The sequence below is a fragment of the Quercus suber genome, unplaced genomic scaffold (genome assembly GCF_002906115.3).
Source record: "Quercus suber isolate HL8 unplaced genomic scaffold, Cork oak 2.0 scaffold_82, whole genome shotgun sequence".
In the NCBI taxonomy this organism is placed as follows: Eukaryota; Viridiplantae; Streptophyta; class Magnoliopsida; order Fagales; family Fagaceae; genus Quercus; species Quercus suber.
Genome location: NW_027069547.1, coordinates 1,628,746 through 1,653,646, shown reverse-complemented (window position 1 = coordinate 1,653,646; position 24,901 = coordinate 1,628,746). Strand labels below are relative to the sequence as shown.

The window sequence follows — 24,901 nt, the reverse complement described above, 5'->3', positions numbered from 1 at the left end:
ACTCTCTCTTCCATGGCTGAGAGGAACACCAAAGCTAGTGTTGGTTGCACTTGATCGGAGCCTTTAGTGAGGAACAACAGCAGCAGTGGTGAGGGAAAAGCTCGAAAATTCCTAGCCAATTGTTTTCATGGCACTGATTCGAAGAGAGAGTGCAAGATGGTAGTTTTGCCATTGTGGGTAAGAGAGAATAAAGAGCGTGTGGGAGAGAGAAGATGGGAGAAGCTGAGAATGAGTAACGGGCCTAAATGCCATTTAGAGATTGATTGTATTCAGGACCAACTTGGTCACTTTTGAAAAGTCTGTTTAGTAATGTTATTTAAGTGTTGTGGAAATACGTGTTATATTGTTTAAACAACAAAAAATGTTGTTTAAACAACGCAACCAACACATGCCTTTAAAGTTTTGGATCTCGTTGGTATTAACCTAAACCCTAAGATAGTTTTTCTATTAAATGGTTGCCAAACATGGACGTTTTTGAACCTTTGGAGTCAATCATTTTTAAAATTTTTTTTAGAGTGATAAACATGCTTAATACACCTAAAGTTTGTGGGTTTCTAGATTTTATATATCTTAGATTTTTATAATTCGGATTTTATGCTTGAAATTATATTCTATTTTCATCAATAGGTTCAATATTTTTCCTTGAGTGTCACGTAAGTTTATAATGTGTGTTTAGTTTGTCTAATAATTAAAGTTTTTTTAGACTACAAACATTACGTGACATAATTTTATTGAACGAATTAAACACGTGTGACACTTAATGGAAAACATGGACGGAAGAATTATTGATGCAAACAAAATATAACTTAGAGCATTTTCATAAGTTCGTGCAAATTGTCTTTATCTATTTTAGTGTACAAATCTATTTTTTTATTTTTTTTATTTTACATACTCACTTTTCAAAATATCTCACATTATATTATTTATTTTACATTACATTTCATTAAAATATACAAATTTCTTGATTTTTAAAATACTTTCTCTTTCTTCACATACAAGTTGCAAAAACCATTATTTACTTTCCTCCTTTATTCTCAAGATATGTAGAGAATTAATAAAAAATTAAACAAAAAATTAATAGTACTAGTATAAATTTACTTGATTATTATAGAAAATTTGTAAATTTACATAACTGTGGGTCGTTTTTAAGCAAACATTTGTAAATTGTATACATTTTTCTATGAGTATGTCTACTACAACAATAAATTCCACAATTTTGGCTATAACTTGTCTACGCGACGAGTTGTAAGTGATGAAAAAAATGGTGGGTCTACAATTTTACTACTCACAAATTATCATGTGGATAATTTGTGACAAAGTTGTGAAAATAGTTGCAGTACTAGTTTTACTCTTTTTTTATTATACATAAAAGTAATTTTTAGATACTCTTAAAGCACGATAAATGATACTTTATTTTCTCATATTCATGTTAGAGTTTACTCATTAAAAAAGAAGTACAATTTCATTACACTTTTGGAGCACGAAAAATGGTGTGCCCTTCTCTCATGAGTAAGTCAAAATGTAACTAAAATCTAGAGACAATAAAAGCCGTTAAAAATAAAAAAAGGTGAGGGTCACGCGCAAGTTCTTAAAAGCCACGTGCACATTCTCACACACACACACAGTCTTCTCTTCCCACTCTCTTTCCCGCTTCTTCACTCTCTCTCTCTCTCTCTCTCTCAATTTGGGGGTTTAGGGTTTTTCTATCCCATCCCAGTTCTACATTTTCCTCTCTCTCTCAATTTGGTCTTTCGCATTTCAATTCGATTCCAGTAATACCTACCTCATCGCAAATATGATGTACGGTGATCCTCAACAGCACCAACAGTACAATCCGCAGCAACAGCAACAGCAACAGCAACAACAACAGCAACAGCAAGGCGGAGACTTTCACAGAGGCCCACCGCCGCCGCCGCTGCTGATGATGAGGCAGCCTTCCGCTTCTTCCAGTACACTCAATCCAGAGTACCACCACCCCTCCGGCCCTCCTCCGCCGTACGACGGTAATGGGTTTCTCTTTCTTTCTTTGCTCTCCTTTGCTTTCATTACTAAAGAAATTAGCAATAACCCAAATTTATGGTTTTTTTTTTTTTTTTTTACATATGGTTCTAAATTGAGTGAAATGTACTAAATTTCAAGATATGGGTATCCTTTACTTTCAGCGTTTTAATTTAAGAAATTGGATATGGTTTATTTTTTGGTTATAACGGAAATTTAGAATTAAAAGATGGTTGTTTTGATGGGTTGAGGTTAAAAAATGGGTTATGATTTATTAAGTATGATACAATGATGTCTTTTTATGTATGGAGGATATGAGGCAAGTTGCATTTGCTTTTCTGAGGAGCTTGTTGTCGTTTAAGGTTTGAATATTAAATTTAAGTCAATGAGAAAGAAATTGAAAAGAATAGGTAAATTTTATAAGGAAAAAAAAAAAAAAAATACAACGGGGAGAGATTATGGGGTGACTTGTTGAATTTTTTATATATTGAGGATGGCTTATGAGTTTGATTTTTTCATGACCTATGGTGTGAAAGTCTTTATAATAAACACCTCTTCCTTGACCTTTACACCTTGGGTGTGCATAATAATGCTTAAGTTTTGGGCTAGTCTAATTGGTGTTGTATGCGCAAAAGCTGTGGGGGAGTCGATTGACTGAGCATCTCTTACTTCATTGTTTTAGTTTAGTGGCAAGGGTACTTGGTCACGTGGTTTCATTCTTTGGAGTATCTGGGTAATGTTGAAGACTTTGATTCAGATGTTCAAGAATCTGGAAGGCTGTTCCTTTGTGTGCACTGTGTATCATGGAGGTTATGGAAAGGGAGAAATAGTAGGAATTCTGAAGGTTTTGATTGCTCCTGGTGTTATTTAACAGTCTTTTATTGAGGTATTTCCGTATTTGTAGTTTGTACAATTAGATGACTGAGTATCCTTCCATTACTTATCAAAAAAAGAAAAAAAAAGACTGAGTATCCTTCCTTATACTTTTTAGATCTTTAAAGATTTGTTGAACTTCAGATATTAATCTTTAATACCAGTTCTGGCACATTTCATTGTATTGAAACTATCTCCTCTGTCAAATAAACATATATTTATAAAATTATTTTATGAGTCTCAAGGTATGAGGAAATGCTTAGCAAGATCCTACCATGTTGTAAAGCCTCAAGTTTATTAGCCTTACAGTTTTGGACCTTTATAAATTGAGGCGAAGGTGTAAAATTATGATGGTTTTGTCTCTTATTGAGAATATTGATAGAACTTTGTTACAAAATGTTGATGGTCTAGACCATAATGATTGTTCCTTTGGTTAATTTTGTTTAAATGAGTAACACATGGTTGTTGCAGCACATGGCGATAGTTTTGCTGCAAAACGAATGAGGAAGCTTACCCAGAGGAGGGCAGTTGATTATACTAGCACTGTTGTGCGATATATGCAGGTATTAGGTGAATTTAAGAAACTACCTTTTCCTCATTGTCACTACCTTTCTCACTGGCCTTTTTATTTTATTTTTTTCTTTATTGAGCAAATCTATTGTGTGTCTTGTTTAGATCATATTTGAATGGTGTCAAAGTGGGTTTTTTTTTTTTTTTTTTTTTTTGTAAGCATCTTGTGGATTTGGCTGGATCTGTCTTAAGGATCTAATTCTGAACTAAGGAGTCATCTATTATAGTTTGAGTAAATTCATGGAATAAGGGCTTGTTTGGTACTGTTATTTAAACAATAGTACACGTATTTTCACAATACTTTTTTACCCACACGTATTTTCACAACACTTAAACAACGTTACTAGAAATATCTTACCAAATGGGCCAGTAACTGCTGACTGTTATAACTAAGCCAATCAAAAGTTCATACTACCTATGTGACTTCACATCTTCTAGTTCTCTGTCAACACAATTACTATCTTTGATAGTATCAACACACCTTTTGGTTATCTTTTAGATGGTTTATTTTGATAATCAATGTGAAGTATTTCCTTGTGCAATAGATTTCCACGTCCTAGTGTATTCTGTTTTTGCATTACTTACTTTGCTATTGCATGGGAGTTAATAATTTTCTTATTGATGGATCATATTGAATGTTGGGCTATTAAAAAGTAACATGTTGATAAAATGAGTGTACCTGAAATGAGAGTGTTAAGATGGATAAGTGAAAATACAAGGAAAGGTTACAAAATGAAGTCATTCATTTAAAGATGGGATGACTTCTATCAATGAAAAGATGAGGAGAGTCAATTGAAAGGCCTGGTCATGTGCAAAGGAGAGCAATTAATGTACCAGTGAGAACGAGTCATTTGATTCAAGTTGAGAGAATGAAATGATGGAGAGAGACCTAAAATAACATTTTTAGAAGTAGTAAAAGATGATATATTGATTTAGGACGTGATAGAATGACTGAGAAGGAACATATGGTTGACCTTGATTAGTTTGTTATGATCCATAACTGATATCAAAAGTTTTGGGACTAAGGCTTTGTTTTTTTTATTGTTTGACTTGTATCTATTTTCATTTTCAGTCTCTGATTCCCTTTGAGGGATGTTGGTATAAATTGTATTTTTTTTTTTTTTAATGATTTCGTACGGGGGGTTGAGTAACTTATTTTACATCAACATCTCTGCAGATTCGTATGTGGCAGCGAGATTCAAGGGACAGGACAGCATTGCAACCTACCCCAGCTGCAGCGATTGATGTCAGTAGCATGCCATTTGATCCACACTATATATATTTTGTTGTAATTTGAAAAAAACCTGGTTGACTTAAGCCTGATGGTGGAATTATCATTATTCTGAACTTGGTGTATGTTCATTGACAATAGTTAAAATATTAAAATTTTATCTCGTGTTAATCCTCGGTGCAGATGTTGCCAACAGTTGCATATTCAGATAATCCATCTACAAGCTTTGCCGCAAAATTTGTACATACATCTTTGAACAAAAACCGTTGTTCGATTAATCGGGTTTTGGTAAGTTGGGACAAAACTTAATTTCCCCAAATTATATACTTTAGTAAATAATATTTCTTAACTGTTTGTTTTCATCTCAATGTGTTTCTTTTCTCTTTTTGAAATCTACCTTTTCTCATTAATGAGTGTTGATGGATTTCTATTTGGAGTTTGGAGTGATTTGTCTTTATAAAATAAGCATGTTAGCTGTTGGATGCTTTTAATCTGTGTAACAACTAACAACACATTTGTGAGCCTATGTGTGTTACATGGATACACCAATTTGTTGAAAGGTTTTATGAACATGCAAACGTTGTAATTACAAATGATATGGAGGCAAAATACTGTTAATATGGCTTGCACTTGGTAGCTTGGGCATGGCTTTGACTGTGTTCTAGAGTAAGGTAGAAGGGATTATAGACTTAGTATAGTATAAAGTCTCTCTTAGTTTGAAAATACATAATGTATTTGATACAATAAAAAGGGAAAGAAAGAAAGATCAACATCATGTGTTTTCAAGCAATTTTGATGCGAGAAAAATGGTCCCAAAAAAGAAAAGTGCAGTGGTGCAGAAAAATTGCCACTTGGATGTGCGCTCTGTGATTATAATGCCTCCCCTTGCTTTGGTTCACTGGGGAATCCTGGAAGTAAATTTGTTGACAATAAGATGATCATCCCAGGATTTGAAGTGGGCCCCAAGGGATGATTGGTAGATTCTCCTTACGTCTGTTGGCACACTTATGAAGTCATGAGTTCCTTGATTTATAGTTTTATATTAACATGCTTATATTAAAAAAGGTTTTATACTAAAATGTCCTACAATCTACTGCCCCAAACTAGTGTTATTTTTGGCTAATGGTAAAATTAATGTGACCTATAGATGTTAAAATACGGAAATATAAGCAAATGGGGCGTCTTAACGTCATCCATAAATCTTATGCGACTATTATGGAGTTATTTTGAATGAGACCAGTTAGATGGTATGTCCTAATACATATTTTGATGCTGGCATATTAGCTATTTTAATTTTACTTTTTGGTTGCTGAGTGCTGACCAAACATTGTGTGGATAATTTTTGTCTTCTTGTATAACTATATTGCTGTTAACTGAGTTGCTGTCATTCTGATGTGTGTTCTTTTTCTTCTTTCAAAGTGGACTCCTACAGGTAGGCGACTAATCACAGGCTCTCAAAGTGGAGAATTCACTCTCTGGAATGGACAGTCATTTAATTTTGAAATGATTCTTCAGGTACATAATTGTATAAAGTTACATGTTCTCCTTTTTTTGCTGTGAAATAGAAGCCATGTTGATGGCTTTTGGAATTTCTACTCTGTAGGCCCATGATCAAGCAATCAGGTCAATGGTATGGAGTCATAATGACAACTGGATGGTTTCTGGTGATGATGGGGGCGCAATAAAGTAAATATATATCTTTAGAGAATTTGCAGTGCTGTTCAGCCACAATTTTTTTAAAAAAAATATTTATTTGAATTTTGTTGGATGAAAACTTGACTTCATTCAAATTTACAAATGTATTGGATTTTTGGTGGGCATTTCTAGGTATTGGCAGAACAACATGAATAACGTTAAGGCTAATAAATCTGCTCATAAAGAATCTGTCCGGGACTTAAGGTAGCTAACCTTATGTATTATATTTTCTAGATGAGTATTCTCCATGAGGTATATTATTTATGACTATTTGAACAGCTTTTGTAGGACAGACCTGAAGTTTTGCTCCTGCTCAGATGATACAACTGTTAAAGTTTGGGATTTTGCGCGGTGCCAAGAAGAGCGTTCATTGTCCGGTAATGTGCTTTGAAGACTCAAAAGAATGAAAAATATAACTTTTTTCATTAAAGTTACACATGCACCCACTGGGTTTTGAACCAAATACCGCACTCTCCATCCCATTTTACTGATTTCCGGATTTGCAGTTATGTCTGATTTCATCTCCTACTGAAGACATGCAATGGCACAGAGCAAGCCTTTGTTTGCTTGAGATGAACTTATATGATGCATAAAAAGGCGTCTAATGGTTCTTTTTTTAAGTTTCTTTGTATATTGTTTTGTGTAAAACATTCTATACATCAATGAAATAAATAAAGCCTTTTTTTTTTGGATAAATGAAGCTTGGTTCNTAATGTTTGTCATGGAAAATCATCCACATATTTTTGGGTTATATTTGAAGTTCTTGTCACACCTCAGCTACACGTGGCATATTTTTGTTGTTGAAATTTTGACATTTTGTATGAATTCTTCTGTTGACACTTGTGTTATCTTTATCATTAATGGGATGTCTTAGTTGGGATGGGCATCAATTGTTATCTGAAATGAAATTTTACCAAAATATGTCATATGGATTTTGTTGAAATCCCATGATGCAAGTGTTCCGTTGGATTCTTTCTCTTCTTTCCTCTGGGTTTTCTTTATATGCCTTTTCCGAACCAAGTGTGGCCTTTCTCTTCCCCCATATTATATGATTTTGTTGTCCTGCAACAGACGGATGAAGAAACTAATGTTGAAATTTCGAGGGATTAGGTGAATTTAAGAAACTACCTTTTCCTCATTGTCACTACCTTTCTCACTGGCCTTTTTATTTTATTTTTTCTTTTATTGAGCAAATCTATTGTGTGTCTTGTTTAGATCATATTTGAATGGTGTCAAAGTGGGTTTTTTTTTTTTTTTTTTTTTTTGTAAGCATCTTGTGGATTTGGCTGGATCTGTCTTAAGGATCTAATTCTGAACTAAGGAGTCATCTATTATAGTTTGAGTAAATTCATGGAATAAGGGCTTGTTTGGTACTGTTATTTAAACAATAGTACACGTATTTTCACAATACTTTTTTACCCACACGTATTTTCACAACACTTAAACAACGTTACTAGAAATATCTTACCAAATGGGCCAGTAACTGCTGACTGTTATAACTAAGCCAATCAAAAGTTCATACTACCTATGTGACTTCACATCTTCTAGTTCTCTGTCAACACAATTACTATCTTTGATAGTATCAACACACCTTTTGGTTATCTTTTAGATGGTTTATTTTGATAATCAATGTGAAGTATTTCCTTGTGCAATAGATTTCCACGTCCTAGTGTATTCTGTTTTTGCATTACTTACTTTGCTATTGCATGGGAGTTAATAATTTTCTTATTGATGGATCATATTGAATGTTGGGCTATTAAAAAGTAACATGTTGATAAAATGAGTGTACCTGAAATGAGAGTGTTAAGATGGATAAGTGAAAATACAAGGAAAGGTTACAAAATGAAGTCATTCATTTAAAGATGGGATGACTTCTATCAATGAAAAGATGAGGAGAGTCAATTGAAAGGCCTGGTCATGTGCAAAGGAGAGCAATTAATGTACCAGTGAGAACGAGTCATTTGATTCAAGTTGAGAGAATGAAATGATGGAGAGAGACCTAAAATAACATTTTTAGAAGTAGTAAAAGATGATATATTGATTTAGGACGTGATAGAATGACTGAGAAGGAACATATGGTTGACCTTGATTAGTTTGTTATGATCCATAACTGATATCAAAAGTTTTGGGACTAAGGCTTTGTTTTTTTTATTGTTTGACTTGTATCTATTTTCATTTTCAGTCTCTGATTCCCTTTGAGGGATGTTGGTATAAATTGTATTTTTTTTTTTTTTAATGATTTCGTACGGGGGGTTGAGTAACTTATTTTACATCAACATCTCTGCAGATTCGTATGTGGCAGCGAGATTCAAGGGACAGGACAGCATTGCAACCTACCCCAGCTGCAGCGATTGATGTCAGTAGCATGCCATTTGATCCACACTATATATATTTTGTTGTAATTTGAAAAAAACCTGGTTGACTTAAGCCTGATGGTGGAATTATCATTATTCTGAACTTGGTGTATGTTCATTGACAATAGTTAAAATATTAAAATTTTATCTCGTGTTAATCCTCGGTGCAGATGTTGCCAACAGTTGCATATTCAGATAATCCATCTACAAGCTTTGCCGCAAAATTTGTACATACATCTTTGAACAAAAACCGTTGTTCGATTAATCGGGTTTTGGTAAGTTGGGACAAAACTTAATTTCCCCAAATTATATACTTTAGTAAATAATATTTCTTAACTGTTTGTTTTCATCTCAATGTGTTTCTTTTCTCTTTTTGAAATCTACCTTTTCTCATTAATGAGTGTTGATGGATTTCTATTTGGAGTTTGGAGTGATTTGTCTTTATAAAATAAGCATGTTAGCTGTTGGATGCTTTTAATCTGTGTAACAACTAACAACACATTTGTGAGCCTATGTGTGTTACATGGATACACCAATTTGTTGAAAGGTTTTATGAACATGCAAACGTTGTAATTACAAATGATATGGAGGCAAAATACTGTTAATATGGCTTGCACTTGGTAGCTTGGGCATGGCTTTGACTGTGTTCTAGAGTAAGGTAGAAGGGATTATAGACTTAGTATAGTATAAAGTCTCTCTTAGTTTGAAAATACATAATGTATTTGATACAATAAAAAGGGAAAGAAAGAAAGATCAACATCATGTGTTTTCAAGCAATTTTGATGCGAGAAAAATGGTCCCAAAAAAGAAAAGTGCAGTGGTGCAGAAAAATTGCCACTTGGATGTGCGCTCTGTGATTATAATGCCTCCCCTTGCTTTGGTTCACTGGGGAATCCTGGAAGTAAATTTGTTGACAATAAGATGATCATCCCAGGATTTGAAGTGGGCCCCAAGGGATGATTGGTAGATTCTCCTTACGTCTGTTGGCACACTTATGAAGTCATGAGTTCCTTGATTTATAGTTTTATATTAACATGCTTATATTAAAAAAGGTTTTATACTAAAATGTCCTACAATCTACTGCCCCAAACTAGTGTTATTTTTGGCTAATGGTAAAATTAATGTGACCTATAGATGTTAAAATACGGAAATATAAGCAAATGGGGCGTCTTAACGTCATCCATAAATCTTATGCGACTATTATGGAGTTATTTTGAATGAGACCAGTTAGATGGTATGTCCTAATACATATTTTGATGCTGGCATATTAGCTATTTTAATTTTACTTTTTGGTTGCTGAGTGCTGACCAAACATTGTGTGGATAATTTTTGTCTTCTTGTATAACTATATTGCTGTTAACTGAGTTGCTGTCATTCTGATGTGTGTTCTTTTTCTTCTTTCAAAGTGGACTCCTACAGGTAGGCGACTAATCACAGGCTCTCAAAGTGGAGAATTCACTCTCTGGAATGGACAGTCATTTAATTTTGAAATGATTCTTCAGGTACATAATTGTATAAAGTTACATGTTCTCCTTTTTTTGCTGTGAAATAGAAGCCATGTTGATGGCTTTTGGAATTTCTACTCTGTAGGCCCATGATCAAGCAATCAGGTCAATGGTATGGAGTCATAATGACAACTGGATGGTTTCTGGTGATGATGGGGGCGCAATAAAGTAAATATATATCTTTAGAGAATTTGCAGTGCTGTTCAGCCACAATTTTTTTTAAAAAAAATATTTATTTGAATTTTGTTGGATGAAAACTTGACTTCATTCAAATTTACAAATGTATTGGATTTTTGGTGGGCATTTCTAGGTATTGGCAGAACAACATGAATAACGTTAAGGCTAATAAATCTGCTCATAAAGAATCTGTCCGGGACTTAAGGTAGCTAACCTTATGTATTATATTTTCTAGATGAGTATTCTCCATGAGGTATATTATTTATGACTATTTGAACAGCTTTTGTAGGACAGACCTGAAGTTTTGCTCCTGCTCAGATGATACAACTGTTAAAGTTTGGGATTTTGCGCGGTGCCAAGAAGAGCGTTCATTGTCCGGTAATGTGCTTTGAAGACTCAAAAGAATGAAAAATATAACTTTTTTCATTAAAGTTACACATGCACCCACTGGGTTTTGAACCAAATACCGCACTCTCCATCCCATTTTACTGATTTCCGGATTTGCAGTTATGTCTGATTTCATCTCCTACTGAAGACATGCAATGGCACAGAGCATTTTGGGATAAATGAAGCTTGGTTCTTTTGTTGGAGTATATTTTTTTACTTATATATATATATTTTAATTGATTTTTTTTTTGTGTGGAATATATGTCCATTAGTACCTGCTTCACACATATGTAGTTTCCCGTTTGGTGGGATTGGTTGTTTTCATATTCTTCTAACAGATTGTTCCTCTTATTCTTTAGCTGAACAATGTGATAAATTTATTCTTGCTTGCATGTAAAATTTCTTCCTTTACTATGTTCCTTATTGTTATATAAATGTGCACGAAGTAACCTAAGAATATTCTATGTGGGATTTGAACTCAGGCAGGCCATGGTTGGGATGTGAAGAGCGTTGACTGGCACCCTACAAAATCTCTGCTAGTTTCAGGTGTTTACTACAGCTCTGTTGTGAACTTTGTTAAAATCTTCATGTAGGTTGTAATTGAAAAATTTATCGCTGCTTGATTGGTTGTTATGTAGGTGGTAAAGACAACCTTGTGAAACTCTGGGATGCGAAATCGGGAAGAGAGCTTTGTTCGTTGTCAGTACAATATTTTCATTGTTAAGCCCTTAGTCTAGTTAATTAGTTGAATTCTTATGAGGACTCATACATTTTGTTTGCAGCCATGGCCACAAAAACATGGTTCTTTGTGTCAAATGGAATGAAAATGGAAACTGGGTGCTAACTGCTTCAAAGGATCAAATCATTAAGGTTGATAACATGTTTCTCACTTTAAAACTGTCAGTCAAGTTGATAGGGCCTATATTGTCTGTTACTTTTTTATTTTTATTTTTTATAACTATCCTTTTTAATCACTTTTCCTCTCTCTCTCTCTCTCTCTCTCTCTCATAATGATGTTGTTGCATCTGCATTTGTAGCTCTATGACATTAGGGCTATGAAGGAGCTTGAATCTTTCCGTGGGCATAGGAAAGATGTGACTGGTAAGTGACAGCCTTCTGTACAAGTCCTTGCATGAAAAGAATTGAGTAAAAATGCTATATTTATTATGTTAATTTTACTAAAGCATTTGACTATGTTGCAAATTGATGTGAGCATTTGTAAATATATGGAATAAAACCATGTACTTGTGATGGAAAATTATGAGGTTTTTGCATTGCCTGCATTGTTTATTCTGCTGTTATTACATTCTAGCGTTTCTTTTTGCTCCTTAATTATATGGGACTTTCCCGTTCTAACTTAGGCATCATATCATGATTTGAATATAGCGATGTGGGTTTCTAAATATCATATGCCTCAAATGCATTTTAAAAACTCTGAAGTCTGTGTTGGTGGTGTTGTTGATAATAATTTAAGTAATCTAGGTATTTAATGCTGAAAACATAGTTAACCTATTCCAAATGTGGCTCTTCAAAGGGCTTTTTAATGAATTACCGGTAATGTGATTGTGAAAGCAGTAAACCCATTCCAAATGTGAACCATTTGTCAATGCTGAAAGCTACTATTGTTCAGTAATACTTGATGTTCACCAATGGTGGTGGTTAAAGGTAGTGGCTGGGATTCCTGATATTGTCATGTTACCTACTTTAAATTAACAGGGTCTCTCATAGAGCCTTGAAATTTGATAATTTTAGTCCTTGATTGGATTTAATTACTACAATTAGAAAATTTAGGGAAGAAAATTTTCTTAAAGCCTAACTGTAAGGACATGGTTGAAACCTGCCCTCAATCATTGTATTAAAGATGTGTCTAATCCATAATTATAAAAAAAAGTTGTGTCTACCACCGAGGTGGTGTGGTCTAGTGGTGTTAGGTGATGCACAAAGATGCGCCAAGGGTGAGGTCCCATGTTCGAGTCCGAATATGGACTTGCATGGAGTTGCCTACCTTGGCAGCCTAGGATCACTAGTGTCCCTCGTGGGGCTGGGAAGCAATGGCTCACCGTGTCCCCCTGCACCCTAGTAGGTTTCGGACCCAGCGGATAGAGTGCTACTATGGTCACGCTCAGGTAGGATTGCCATGTTTGTCGGCCCCCCCTACCCATTTTTTGATTATAAAAAAAAAAAAAAAAGAAGTTGTGTCTAATCCTTATTATCATTATTACTATTTGTTTTCTATCTGGTTGCTGTCTTTGATAAATCTTTGGATTTGCATCTTGTACATATCTTAAAGTCTGTCAGGACACTAATGTTAAGTCTACAAAGTATAGTCATTATATTTGTTGTCTTGTGACTACATGATAACATAAAAAAGAAGTAATTTAAAAATTCCTCCCTAAACAGGGAACAAACATGCATTTTAATTTTTACGGAGTAGTATGGAGAGAATAATAATAGGTTTTGAAAACTGTAACTATTTAAACTAAATACTATACCCTTTTTGATAAGTAACTTAAAAGTTTATTGAAAGAACACGGCCCTGTACATTTCGAGAATAATGATAGGTTTTGAAAACTGTAACTATTTAAACTAAATACTATACCCTTTTTGATAAGTAACTTAAAATTTTATTGAAAGAACACGGCCCTGTACATAGGAAATGTACGAAAGAGGCAAGAATATCAAGAAAACAAAGTACAATGATCAAGCAACCCAGAAAGGGAAATACAAGAAAAAGAAGGTAAAACCAAACACTATTTGAGAAGAGTAGAAAAGAAAAAAGACTTAAACTCAAGAATGGACCGTTCGCGATCCTCAAAGCTTCTCGAATTCCGTTCCCTCTAGATACACCACATCAAACAGTGCGGTACAATCCTCCAAATAACTATATTAAGACGTCGCCTGAAGTTGCAAGACCAACAATCCAACAAATCCGCTACCCTTTGCGGCATCACCCAACAAATACCAAACAAGTAGAAGATCATACTCCACATCTCAAAAGCAATAGGACAGTGAAGGAGGAGATGATCTACAAATTCCCCACACCCTTTGCACATAAAACACCACTCAAGAACAACAAAATGCTTCTTCTGAAGATTATCTATAGTTAAAATCTTGCCTAGCGCCGCAGTCCAAGAGAAAAAAGCAACCCGAGGAGGAACCCTAGATTGCCACACCATTTTCCAAGGGAAGGGAATGACCGTAGATGGGGATGGAGAATGATAATACCCACTCACCTTGAAACCTCGGCTGTAGGTTGGCTTCCAACAAAGTTTGTCAGCACCAACACCCCGGACCTTTGTGGAATAGATCAAGACCAAAAACGAATCCAAAGAAAGTGACTCTTGATCATTCACTAAGTGACGAAACTGAATGTCCCAAGAAACTCTCCCATTACCATACCCTAAAAGGAACTTATGCTGTATATTGATCCAAAAATAATTCATAAGATTGAGGTTATTGCTGAAATGATCTTGGTGGGGGCTGGGTATTTTTATTGTCAAATATTAGCTGCTTGGAATCTGAATCTTGGTTGAGTGAAGTGCTAGACATAATCATGGCGAATATCAGTGATTGGATCAGATTCTACATCTATAAGAATTGACGTGTGATCCAGGTTGCATTGTATTTATATCCCATAGCCATATCAGTGCTTCATAGGGTATAATATAACCTCAAAAGTGGTTTGTTTCGCATGAGAAATTAGCATCACTCATAAAAAATGTTGCAGTTTCTAGTTGCCATTTATTTTTAGCAACTCATTCTTTGTGGCTAAGTTAGTATGGGTGGACTATTTACTTGAAAATGTCATATAAATTTGCTGAAAAGATGCATTTAACTGGCTTTGGCTGCTAAAAATAGAAGATTGGAGTGGTTTTGTTCAGTAATTTGCAAGTTACTTAATTTGCACTGGGCCCATGTGTTTTGATAGTCTGATACTGGACCATGAGTGGGTTGGGGGGGACATTCATGCTAATCTGTTGCTATTACCTTTAGATGCATACATTAAAAAATATTTCAGGATTTTTTTTTTGTCAAATTAACAGCTGTGTGTGTGAGTCTTATTCATAAGACAAAACAGCTCTTCACAATTGTGGCACTGCCTATTAACCATGCTGCTGAAGTTTGAGGTCTTATTTGATTGTGGACTAAAGTTAGGGTTGTCGTGCTTCTGCACTAGCGGCAAAGCTATTGATGAGCAAGTTTTTGACCAACATCACTAACAGCTCACTTGTTTTATATGCTAATGCATTTCTTGCGTGATTTGCATGACATTAATTTCTGCACTATATGCTAATGCATTTCTTGCGTAATATGCATGACATTAATTTCTGCACAACCCCCCCCACCCCCCCTCCCAAAAAAAAATTAATTTTGAGACATTGATACTTATGTTGCATTTTTGTTTTCAATTGTCAGCTTTGGCTTGGCACCCATTCCACGAGGAATACTTTGTTAGTGGGAGTTTTGACGGGTCCATTTTCCATTGGCTTGTTGGGTAAAGTATTTTATTAATTCAGGACAGTTTCCTTTACTGGTTGCATAGAATTTATTGTTCCTTAGGGTTTTTAAAAATGTGTGTAATGACTTCATGTTTTACCTCTTGTATTCTTCCATTGTTCCTTCCTGTGCAGTGCATTGAACATTTTTTACAAGAAATAATCCATATTAAGGGAGGAAACCTATTGCTATTCACCTATTTTGGATTTGTTTAGTAATGTTAGTAATAAGAATTATATTAAACTTGAAGAAAAAACAAAAACAGCAAATACAAGGTGTTCATGATGGTGAACACAAAAAGCAGCAAACAAAAACAACAGAAGCAACAGAATAAAGGAAAGCAACTTAAGGGGCACTTCTAAGGGAGGTAAGAAACTCTAGTAGAAGAACAGTTTGAGGAACCGCAGCACCTAGCCCATTCAAAAAGAGTACTTTGGTTGAGAGCTTGTAACTGATCAAGCGATTTTTCTATAGCCTCAAAAGAGCACCTGTTTCTTTCCATCCAAACAACCCACATCAAACAGCCAGGAACCATATTCCATATGTCCGAGGAAAATTTCCCCAACCAATTACTCCAACAAAATCCCAAACTCTGCATTGAACTTGGCATGACCCATTGAATCCCAAAAACTTGTAACATTTGCACCCACAAAGAATAAGCTACAGGATAGTAAATGAGAAGATGGTCCACAAATTCCATAGAATAGTAGCACATACAGCACCTATTTGCCAAAGGGAGGCCTTAAAGCATCAAATTATCTAAGGTAAGTATCTGACCATGGGCGGCGTTCCACAAGAAGAAAGCCACCCTTTTAGGAACCTTGACTTTCCAAATCCCCTTCCAAGGGAATCTAGAGGGAGATGTGCCCCTGAGCTTCTGATAAAAAGTCCGAATATCGAACTCACCATTCCCTTTAAGACACGAATGGGGACTATCACACCCAAAGCCTCTTGGAATCCTAGACTGAATGAAATTTAGGAAAGAATAAGCAACTTCTAATTCCTTCTCATGAAAATTCCTATAAAATCTCAAGTTCCAGAATCTATTACTCCCATCCTCCTGATGACCCAATAGTTTAGAAATGCAGGCTTTTTTGTCATGTGAACACGCATATAATTGAGGATAGAGCATTTTAAGCGAGGTATCCCCAACCCACCTATCATGCCAAAAAAGAATGCAGGAGCCATCACCCACCATAAGAGCCAAATGTTTGGAGAACCTCTCCCAACCGTCATTAATACCATGCCAAAGACCACACTCGTGGGCCCTTCTGCATTTTTTAGTATACCACCCCTCTTGGCCCTCTCCATATTTGGTGGCAATAGCCCTCCGTCAAAGATGAGTTCCTTCTTGGCCAAACCTCCATAACCATTTTCCTAAAAGGGCTTGGTTGAAGTGAACTAACTTCCTAACCCCCAAATCACCCGTCTCTAGGGGTGAACACACCTTCTCCCAAGCCACCAAAGAATGTTTAAAACACTCCTCCGAAGACCCCCACAAAAAATTCCTCTAAATACACTCCAATCTGTCATCCACAGCTATAGGGGTGTTAAATAGGGATAGGTAGTATGTAGGAAGACTGGAGAGAGTACTCTTCAAGAGTGTAAGTCTACGAGAGAGGATTCTTAAATTGTGGTACATGGTCTCATTGTCTTTTCAATATTAGAATGTAAGATTTAGGAGGTGTTTTAGCGCACACCCCCTTCTATCACTGGTTTATTTTCCTTTGTTATTGGTAAATATTTTACATGTTCATAAAGTAAGATCGTTTGCATAGAGGTCTTATAGAATTCAAATAGGTGTATTTCTCTTCTAATGAGGGAAAAGAGGAGAGAGAATTAGGGTACATCTGATAGTTGAGAATAAAAGAATTTGGATTAAAAAAATAGTATAAAATAAGGGGAAATGCATATGGGAGACTTGATCAACTATTGTGTATTGATTATGACAGAATGTGGTGAATATAAAATAGGTGTTAAGTTTTTGAGGTGAGGAGGATCACTCTCATTAAAAGTATGCTATCTTCCCTTCCCACAAATTTCATGTCACTTCTTACAATACCAATTTATATAGCAAACATACTGGAAAAACTTGTGATATTCTTTGTAGGAGGGAAGGCGGCCAAACTTAATGTGTTTGCTCCCCTTTTTGTATGACCAAAATAGATGAGTGATGTCACCTACTAGTCCTCTTAATACTCTTAGTTTCCTATTTGGGTTTCTTTGGGTTCTATTTACATGCTTAATGCTCTGTGTATATTCCTGCTGGAAATTTGTGTCTTAACAATGTTTTTGATCCTCATGAAGCAGAGGTCACTAGTTTGAATCCACCCTCCCCCTTCCCTTTCTTTTTTATTTTTCCTTCCCTTTGGGTCAAAAACTTACACATAAAAAACCAAAAAAGAAAAAGAAAAAAGTGAAGGTATCTTATGACTGTTTCTGTTGCACAGGCATGAAACTCCCCAGGTAGAAATTCCCAATGCACATGATAATGCTGTGTGGGACCTTGCATGGCATCCTATTGGATATCTTCTCTGCAGGTGAACTCAGTCTTCTTGTTTATGATCATTTTGGCAGTCCTTATTTATATGTTTAGAGTTATGAATAATCTTTTACGGTGGCCTTGTTTTGTTATCTTTCCTGATAGTCAACCATTATTAGAATATGTGATGTTAAATTCATTTAGAGTGAATTCTATGATACTTATAAACAGAATTAATTACTTTTTTTTTTATCCTTTATGGGGGAGAAAGAAAATTAGAGAACACATGAATATTGAAAAAATTTTAACTATGGTTATCTAAGGAAAATAACTTGTAGTAAATTAGTGCTTCAAAAAAGAATATAATATGGCCAAAGATTTTAGAGGCCTGACCAAATTGATACATTGCTTTCTTCTTTAGATGACTTTTCAAGGTTCAAGTTGAGTAGAAAATTATATGACAATGCCTTATCGGCTAGGGCCTGTCCTAAATTATTTCTCTGGCCATGAGTTTGCTGGCTATGGTGAAGGATATAAATTAACAGAACAAACGTTGAGCTAGCTGGTTTTTTTGGGTTTTTTTTTTATATAATTTTTTTTAATACTAAATAATAATAGCCAATGGCCTTTGGGTTAAATGACAACTCCACCCTCATAAATATTGGGTTGCGGGCAAAGGTGGGACTTCAAATCTCCTTTGGTGTGTGATTTACCTAGAGGAAAAAAATAGTTTGTGATTTTTGTTTTTTTAGACAAGTAAATAAAGAAGTTTGTGGTTTTTTTTTTTATCGTATTTATAAAAAATGGTCTTAACTGTATTAGTGGTGTTATACCTTAAGGTCTTGTATTTGAGTCCTGGACTTGCCTGATACCTGTGTTTGTATCTAGGTTTACCCCAGCCCCAATAAGTGGGGTCTGGGGGTTCCTAGTCATCAAAAAAGGTAATGCCAATGAAGGCAGCCTTTGGTAGAGTATAAATCAAGGGGAGCTCTATTGAAGGCCTCATGTTGTTTCTATTTTAATTAACTATCTGTAGGTTTTTTTTCATATTTATGTTTTAGTTTTATATTGGTGCATACGTCATCAAGTTGCAGCTGTTTATCAAACTTGTGTGGTTTCTTCTGCAGTGGTAGCAATGATCACACAACAAAGTTCTGGTGCAGAAATAGGCCAGGAGACACTGCTCGTGATAAATTTAGCATGGGTCAGGCCCAAGGTTGTAACTCCCTTCCCCATCCACCTAGAGAGCTGACCCTTTGGTCTTCCGTGATTGGGTTTATCGGGCTCAATATTCCAAATTTGACTTGTTGGACTGTATGGTCCAATGGAAAGTAAAAACTTTCCTCGAGTATTGTCATGACTTAAAATGGAAATTTTTATTCTTCTTTTTTCCACTTCCAATTCATTTTGGTGTATGGTTAAGGTGTTTGTGAATTTATGGGAAAGTATGCTATACATTCCTGAGTAGAACTGTAAAAATTTTATGAAAATTCAGAATTGAGGTAGAAATGGGGAACATGTCTCATCATCTTAGTATTTTCATCTGTATCAGGTTATGGTGAGCAAAACCCTGTTATTGGTGGTCGCATGACTGGTAATTTCCCAGTACCTGAAGGGCCAGCGACTCCAGGACCATTTCCTCCTGGGTTGACTCGAAATGAAGGAACCATTCCTGGTGTTGGAGTTGCGATGCCATTACAAATTCCTCTTGATGCATCAGCTCAGGGAGAGCAAAAGCAGCCTCTTCCACTTTCAATGCCATTAGGGGCTCCTCCTCTCCCTCCTGGTCCACATCCCTCTCTTCTTGCTTCCAATCAACAGCAAGCATATCAACAAAATCCACAGATCCAGCAACAACACCACCACCAACAACACCAGCCACTCCCACAACAAATGGCTCCTTTGCCTATGCCCCCTCCAAATATGGGACAGCTACAGCCTCCATCTCATTTACCGTTGCTTCCGCATCCCCATTTACCTCGCCCACCACCCCAAATGTCCCCACTTGGTATGCCTTCATCAATCCCATCTTCAATGCCAGGATCGATGTCCATGCCTTCATCAGGACCTGCCTCACATCCATTGTCAATGCCTCCAGTGGTATGATTTAGTGTGCAGTTTTACTTTTTGTTTAACCTTTTGAAACTCAGGTTTCCAGTGTGGCAGTCAGTGTGATATGCTTGCGAGCAAGGCTTCACACGCAAATGTGTGCACTCGCTTAAAAAAAGAAGATTGTTTGTTGGTCTGCATGTGCTGCTTAGTAATTACTAGGACACTTTATTCTCCAGGCTTAGTGCAAGCCTTGAAGTACCTCAAGCTGGGCCACCTTTAGAAACTCCATTTTTTGCATTTGTTTTATTCGCAGCTGCATGTGAATAAGATGCGTGTATTTCCAGTGTGGCAGTCAGTTTGATCTGCTTGTGAGCAAGGCTTCACATGCAAATGTGTGCTCTCACTTAAAAAAAGAAGATTGTTGGTTGGTCTGCATTTGCTGCTTCGTACTAATTACTAGGTGCTGCTGGGTGTCCTTTAGAAACTCCATTTTTTTTGCATTTGTTTTATTTCAGCTGAATGTGAATAAGATGTGTGTATTGGCAAAATTATCGTATTCAAGCATTTCAGTTCCCCCACCACATAAAGGTGTACCCCTCAAATTAAACAATTTGTGAAATGGAGGATTCAAAGTGGACCATTCCTTTTTAACAGTAATGGTTATAAGGCTTATCTGCAACAGTTCACCCTCCCCCACTCTCTTATGATGTCTCTTCTTTCTGTGGATGGATGATACTATGTGCAATGGCATTGGATATTTACTGGCATGCTTGTGTGTGACAACATCAAAATCATTTTATAATTTGATGTGGCATGTAGCTTTTTGAAGAAGGTTATACTTTCAAAAAGTTTTCTCTATGGATTTGTACTGTCATCACTCATCAACATGATTCTCTGTAATGTATACTTGCAAACTACCCTAGTGACTTTTCATTTCACATATTATTCAGAAAAATCATTCATCATTGCTAGTTTCAAGGGTGTTGCTTATTGAGCGTAGTGCATACCTCTTTCTCATGTTTGAAAAATTCTATTATTGGTACTGAAAAAAATAATCCCACTTCAGGGTATGCAAGGTACAATGAATCAGATTGTTCCTCCATTACCACAGGGCCATTTCATGGGCATGAACCCTATGCACTCCGGACCCTTGTCTACAAGTGGAGTACCTCCGGTTGGAGGCTTTCCGAATGGCTTGCCAAATATGCAGGCACCATCAAATGCAAGTGGGCCCCAAATGTATCCTCAAGGTGGGACATTTAACCGGCCACAAGCTGGACAAATGTCAATGATGCAAGGGTATAATCCCTACCAGGTAAGATAGAGAGGTTTGTTGTTTTTCTGAACTGCTAATTGTAGGAGTTTATGGACAGCTTTTAACATTATAAAATTTTCTTGCTTTTGGCGGCTGTTCTTGTTTCAAAAATCCCTAGCTAAAACCCCTTTTTTGTTTTCAAAAACTGATATGCTTCAACATTCTTGTTATTTAGCCCGCTAAAGTTATCATTGTTTCTATATGGCCTTGATTTTTGTGGGACTTGGATTGGAAATTGGAACCAAGAGTACTTATTATCGGTTATAAAATGAAAAAGAAAAAAAAAAGGAGAATACTGTGTATAAAGGTTAATAGTGGTGAGTACATGGCTATAAAATTTCAATTGGATAAGTGTAAAGGGGTGGATTTAATCATACATGAAAAAACTATCTTAGGCTTCAATTGTATAAGTGTAAAGGGGTAGATTTAATCATACATAAAAAAACTATCTTTAGATCCTTTCGTGTTTACACCTTGCCTTAGGAAGGATCTTTCATTAGCATTTTGACATGAAATAACCCCTGGCTTTGACTTCAGTGTTATGACTATCACATTCTGCCCTTCCCTACTTTTATGGCTTGGCCTGTTAGGTGAAGGCTGCTAGATTATCCAGCTACTATTTTTGGCGGGTAGAATCAATTGCCTATAGGTTTTATTGGTTAGAGGCAAGTCCAAAAAGCTCTTCTTTAGAAAGGTTTTCTACGTTAAGAGCGTGTGTGTGTGTATAAATATCTCCAATGCCTTGAAAGAAAAAGGAAAACCTTGGCTCTAAGTGGAAAAGGGTGGGGTTGACTTTGTTTAGGTTTGTAGTTCAGATCTTACCAATATATTAATCACTACCGTTAGCTATAGTGATTTGTTATGAGGTTTGTAGCATTATAGATTGCCTGATCTGAATCATGTTTACTTCTTTTAATTATTATTATTATTTTTTACTTGCAATAAGTGGGAGTGGGGGGATTTGTTATTTAACATTGGTTTGTTGGTCATCATTGATGATGGGGGTGGCATTCTTTGCCAAAATTTATAGGTAGTAAATGTATTACTCAATGTTGTGAAGTCGGGGGGAGTCCAAATCTTTTGTCCCACTTTTCCTGCTCCACTCTATATTCCACCAATAAATACTTGCCACGTGTTCATCTAATTAATTAAATACTATCATTATTGACTTATTAATACTAAAATTATTAATTAATAGTAGTATTTAATTAATTAGGTGAACACGTAGCAAATATTTATTGGTGGAGTATAGAGTGGAACAAGAAAAGTGGGGCAGAAGATTTGGACTCAGCCGAGGGTCCTATTTCAAGACCTTCCTGAGATTGGGGCTTGTGTGCAATTGTAAAATAGTCTGGCTGAAACTAATGTGTTCTACTCTTGCTTATTACAGTCTGGGAATCAAGCTGGTCTGCATCCACCTCCACCACCAGGTCCGCCACCTCATGGCCAAGCGCCTCAGTAGACCATTTTTTGCATCGGATTTTTTTTTTCATTGCAACCGCTGCCATCTATCCCAGAAGAACGCAATCCTCTCAGAGAGAATTTGTATCAGTGTTATTCCTCTCATTTTGTCTCATTTTTTTTTTTTTTTTTTTTTTGGGGGTAGTCCTTGGTCAATAACTCATTATTATTTTTAGTCTATGAAATCATTCAAATATTTGAAGAATTTCCTTTAGTTGAGCTATAGATTCATCGTATTTTGTTAATTTGATAGGATTCTCATGTGGTTGAGCTCTTCATCTTGTTTGCTGTATGGCTGGTTTATATCAATGAGAATGGTTCAAAAGTACCCTTTTTTTTCCCTCCCCCTTCCCAAAGCAACTTGGATCAATTGCATGACTGTTACACAATTTTTTTATAGAGCAGCCCAACTCCAAACATGGCAAACTTCCTCACAGTTTGTTTTCCTTGATATGATCTATTACCCAATTGTTAATAGGAGCTCTTGAACTTTTTAGTATTTTTAATAGAAAATAAAAATGAAATAGAGGTTATGGAATTATGCAATAAATAAATTATTTTAGGGTGTTAAGTAGCTCTAAATAACCATGCCCACATTTGTTGTTTCATGTCTATGTACTAACTTAAAAATAATTGCCAAGAGCTTGTAGTTCAACTAGTTAGTATTTTTTGATGTTTCTAATTGATAAATTTAGGGTTCAAATATCTTCTCTCATTATAACTATTGAATTAAAAAAAAAAATTTATTCACCCTACAAACTATGGGTTTTTCGTTGGAAACTTTATTGGAAGTTACTTTTTTTTGTCTCGAAACATTGTAAGAAGTTTTTTTTCCCCTTCTTTGTTCAAAAATTTAGGGATAAAATTAGCGATGTAAAGAAAAACTTTTGTCAATATTTTAGAGAGGAAAATGATATATTTTAAAGTTTAAAAATGGAAAAAGAAACATTTTCAATAGTTTAAGGATAAAGATTTATATTTTTTAGAGTTCAGAGACAAAATGAAATTCTTGCAAATATTAGGGATAAAAATAATATTTCAGTCCAGTCAATATCAATCACAAAATAGATTTTACTGAAATTGGGACCATCCAATTTAGTTTCATATGTTTTCTTTTTCGATGAAAAAGATCCTTGCTCATGTTCACATTTGCTTTATTTTGACTAGGTCTAAGCTTGTTGACGGTTTGTTTTGCCTTTCCGAGGATAGTAGGAATGAGATCAGATGGGGTCAAACTTTGGTTTAGATTTGGAAGACAATTCAATTATCATATCTGCAGTATTTTGTTTGATCCCAATTTGTTAGTTCAGAGAAATCATTGCCTATACTTGCGTATGTTGTTCAGATGCTAGTGTATTGTTTGATACGGGTTGCTCTTTGCTTCTACTTATCGAGTATGCAATGATAAGTTACTAGAAAATGGACTAGGATTAACTCATCTGTTTTGAAATGTAGAGTATTTAGTTCTTGAAGATTTTTGTTTATGCAATTTTAGTGAAAATAAGAGAGAATAGGAAGAGAAAATCAATATAAAGATTTGCGTGGTTTGATAGAGTACTTACACTCAAGGAAGAAAGTGACTAATAATTTCTCTAAAAAATATGATTTACAACATTATTTGATTGCCTCTATGAAAAATCGTAATCTATTGATGTTTCATTTGATTTACTTTGATCTGTCTTTGAAATCTCTAAACTAAAAACTTTTATTACTTTCTTATTCAAAATATGAGATATTATCTCTAACACTATTCTATGGTGAATATTTAGTTTCATGAATTTTGAAGGTATAGTGTCTAATTTATCGAGACTTTGAGACATATTTATTTTTAGATTTGTGAAACACTAAATATTCAGCAAGAGCCTTATAGCTCAACTAAATGACTAATTGAGCCACCTAATGTGTATATGGTATTTAGGGTTTAAATCTCTCATTCTCGTTGTAACTATCGAATTATTGAATAAAAAAAGAATTTAAAACAATTGAGTGCAATTATATAATCATTTGATCTTCGTTGTCAATCAAGAACAAAGAAATGAAAGGCAGAGAGTAAATAAAGGGGTGGAAAAAACAAGAAAAGAAAATTCCTTATTCTAATTTTGGGATATAAATTCGTAGAATGAGAGCCACGATTTTAAAACTATCATAGGCAATTCAACCTGTCGAAGAAACAATAACTACTTATCGTGATCAATTGTATACAAAACCAGTCTTATATTATTTATTTATTTATTTTCATTAAAAAAACAGTGAAATAACATTTAAAGAAGCTCTGTAAGGATTAATCAAACACTCCATCTCCAT

General features: G+C 35.2%; 1 protein-coding gene across 2 annotated transcripts; it reads left to right on the top strand.

Moving 5' to 3' along the window:
• The first annotated feature begins 1,617 nt into the window (after positions 1-1,617).
• On the top strand, positions 1,618-22,935 carry LOC112038199 (flowering time control protein FY). Of its 2 annotated transcripts, XM_065773892.1 has the most exons (18): positions 1,618-2,003; positions 3,343-3,434; positions 4,619-4,687; positions 4,856-4,960; positions 6,092-6,187; positions 6,276-6,358; positions 6,500-6,571; positions 6,647-6,744; positions 11,277-11,336; positions 11,429-11,489; positions 11,573-11,660; positions 11,828-11,891; positions 15,207-15,285; positions 17,738-17,827; positions 18,897-18,985; positions 19,322-19,869; positions 20,888-21,136; positions 22,527-22,935. In XM_065773892.1, the coding sequence occupies exons 1-18, from the start codon at positions 1,796-1,798 to the stop codon at positions 22,596-22,598; spliced, it is 2,223 nt and encodes a 740-aa protein (XP_065629964.1). In that variant the 5' UTR covers positions 1,618-1,795; the 3' UTR covers positions 22,599-22,935. The 2 variants fall into 2 exon arrangements, with proteins under 2 accessions (XP_065629964.1, XP_065629963.1); XM_065773891.1 differs by lacking the exons at positions 1,618-2,003; positions 3,343-3,434; positions 4,619-4,687; ... (3 more) ...; positions 6,500-6,571; positions 6,647-6,744 and adding exons at positions 8,651-8,723; positions 8,892-8,996; positions 10,128-10,223; ... (1 more) ...; positions 10,537-10,608; positions 10,684-10,781.
• Positions 22,936-24,901: the final 1,966 nt, after the last annotated feature.

Excerpts from the sequence above, each read along its gene's own strand:
- LOC112038199 (XM_065773892.1), top strand. The coding sequence starts at position 1,796 with ATGATGTACGGTGATCCTCAACAGCACCAACAGTACAATCCGCAGCAA. Across the intron at positions 6,745-11,276 it reads AGAAGAGCGTTCATTGTCCG|GCCATGGTTGGGATGTGAAG; the intron begins GTAATGTGCTTT and ends GAACTCAGGCAG. Across the intron at positions 17,828-18,896 it reads ATTGGATATCTTCTCTGCAG|TGGTAGCAATGATCACACAA; the intron begins GTGAACTCAGTC and ends TTTCTTCTGCAG.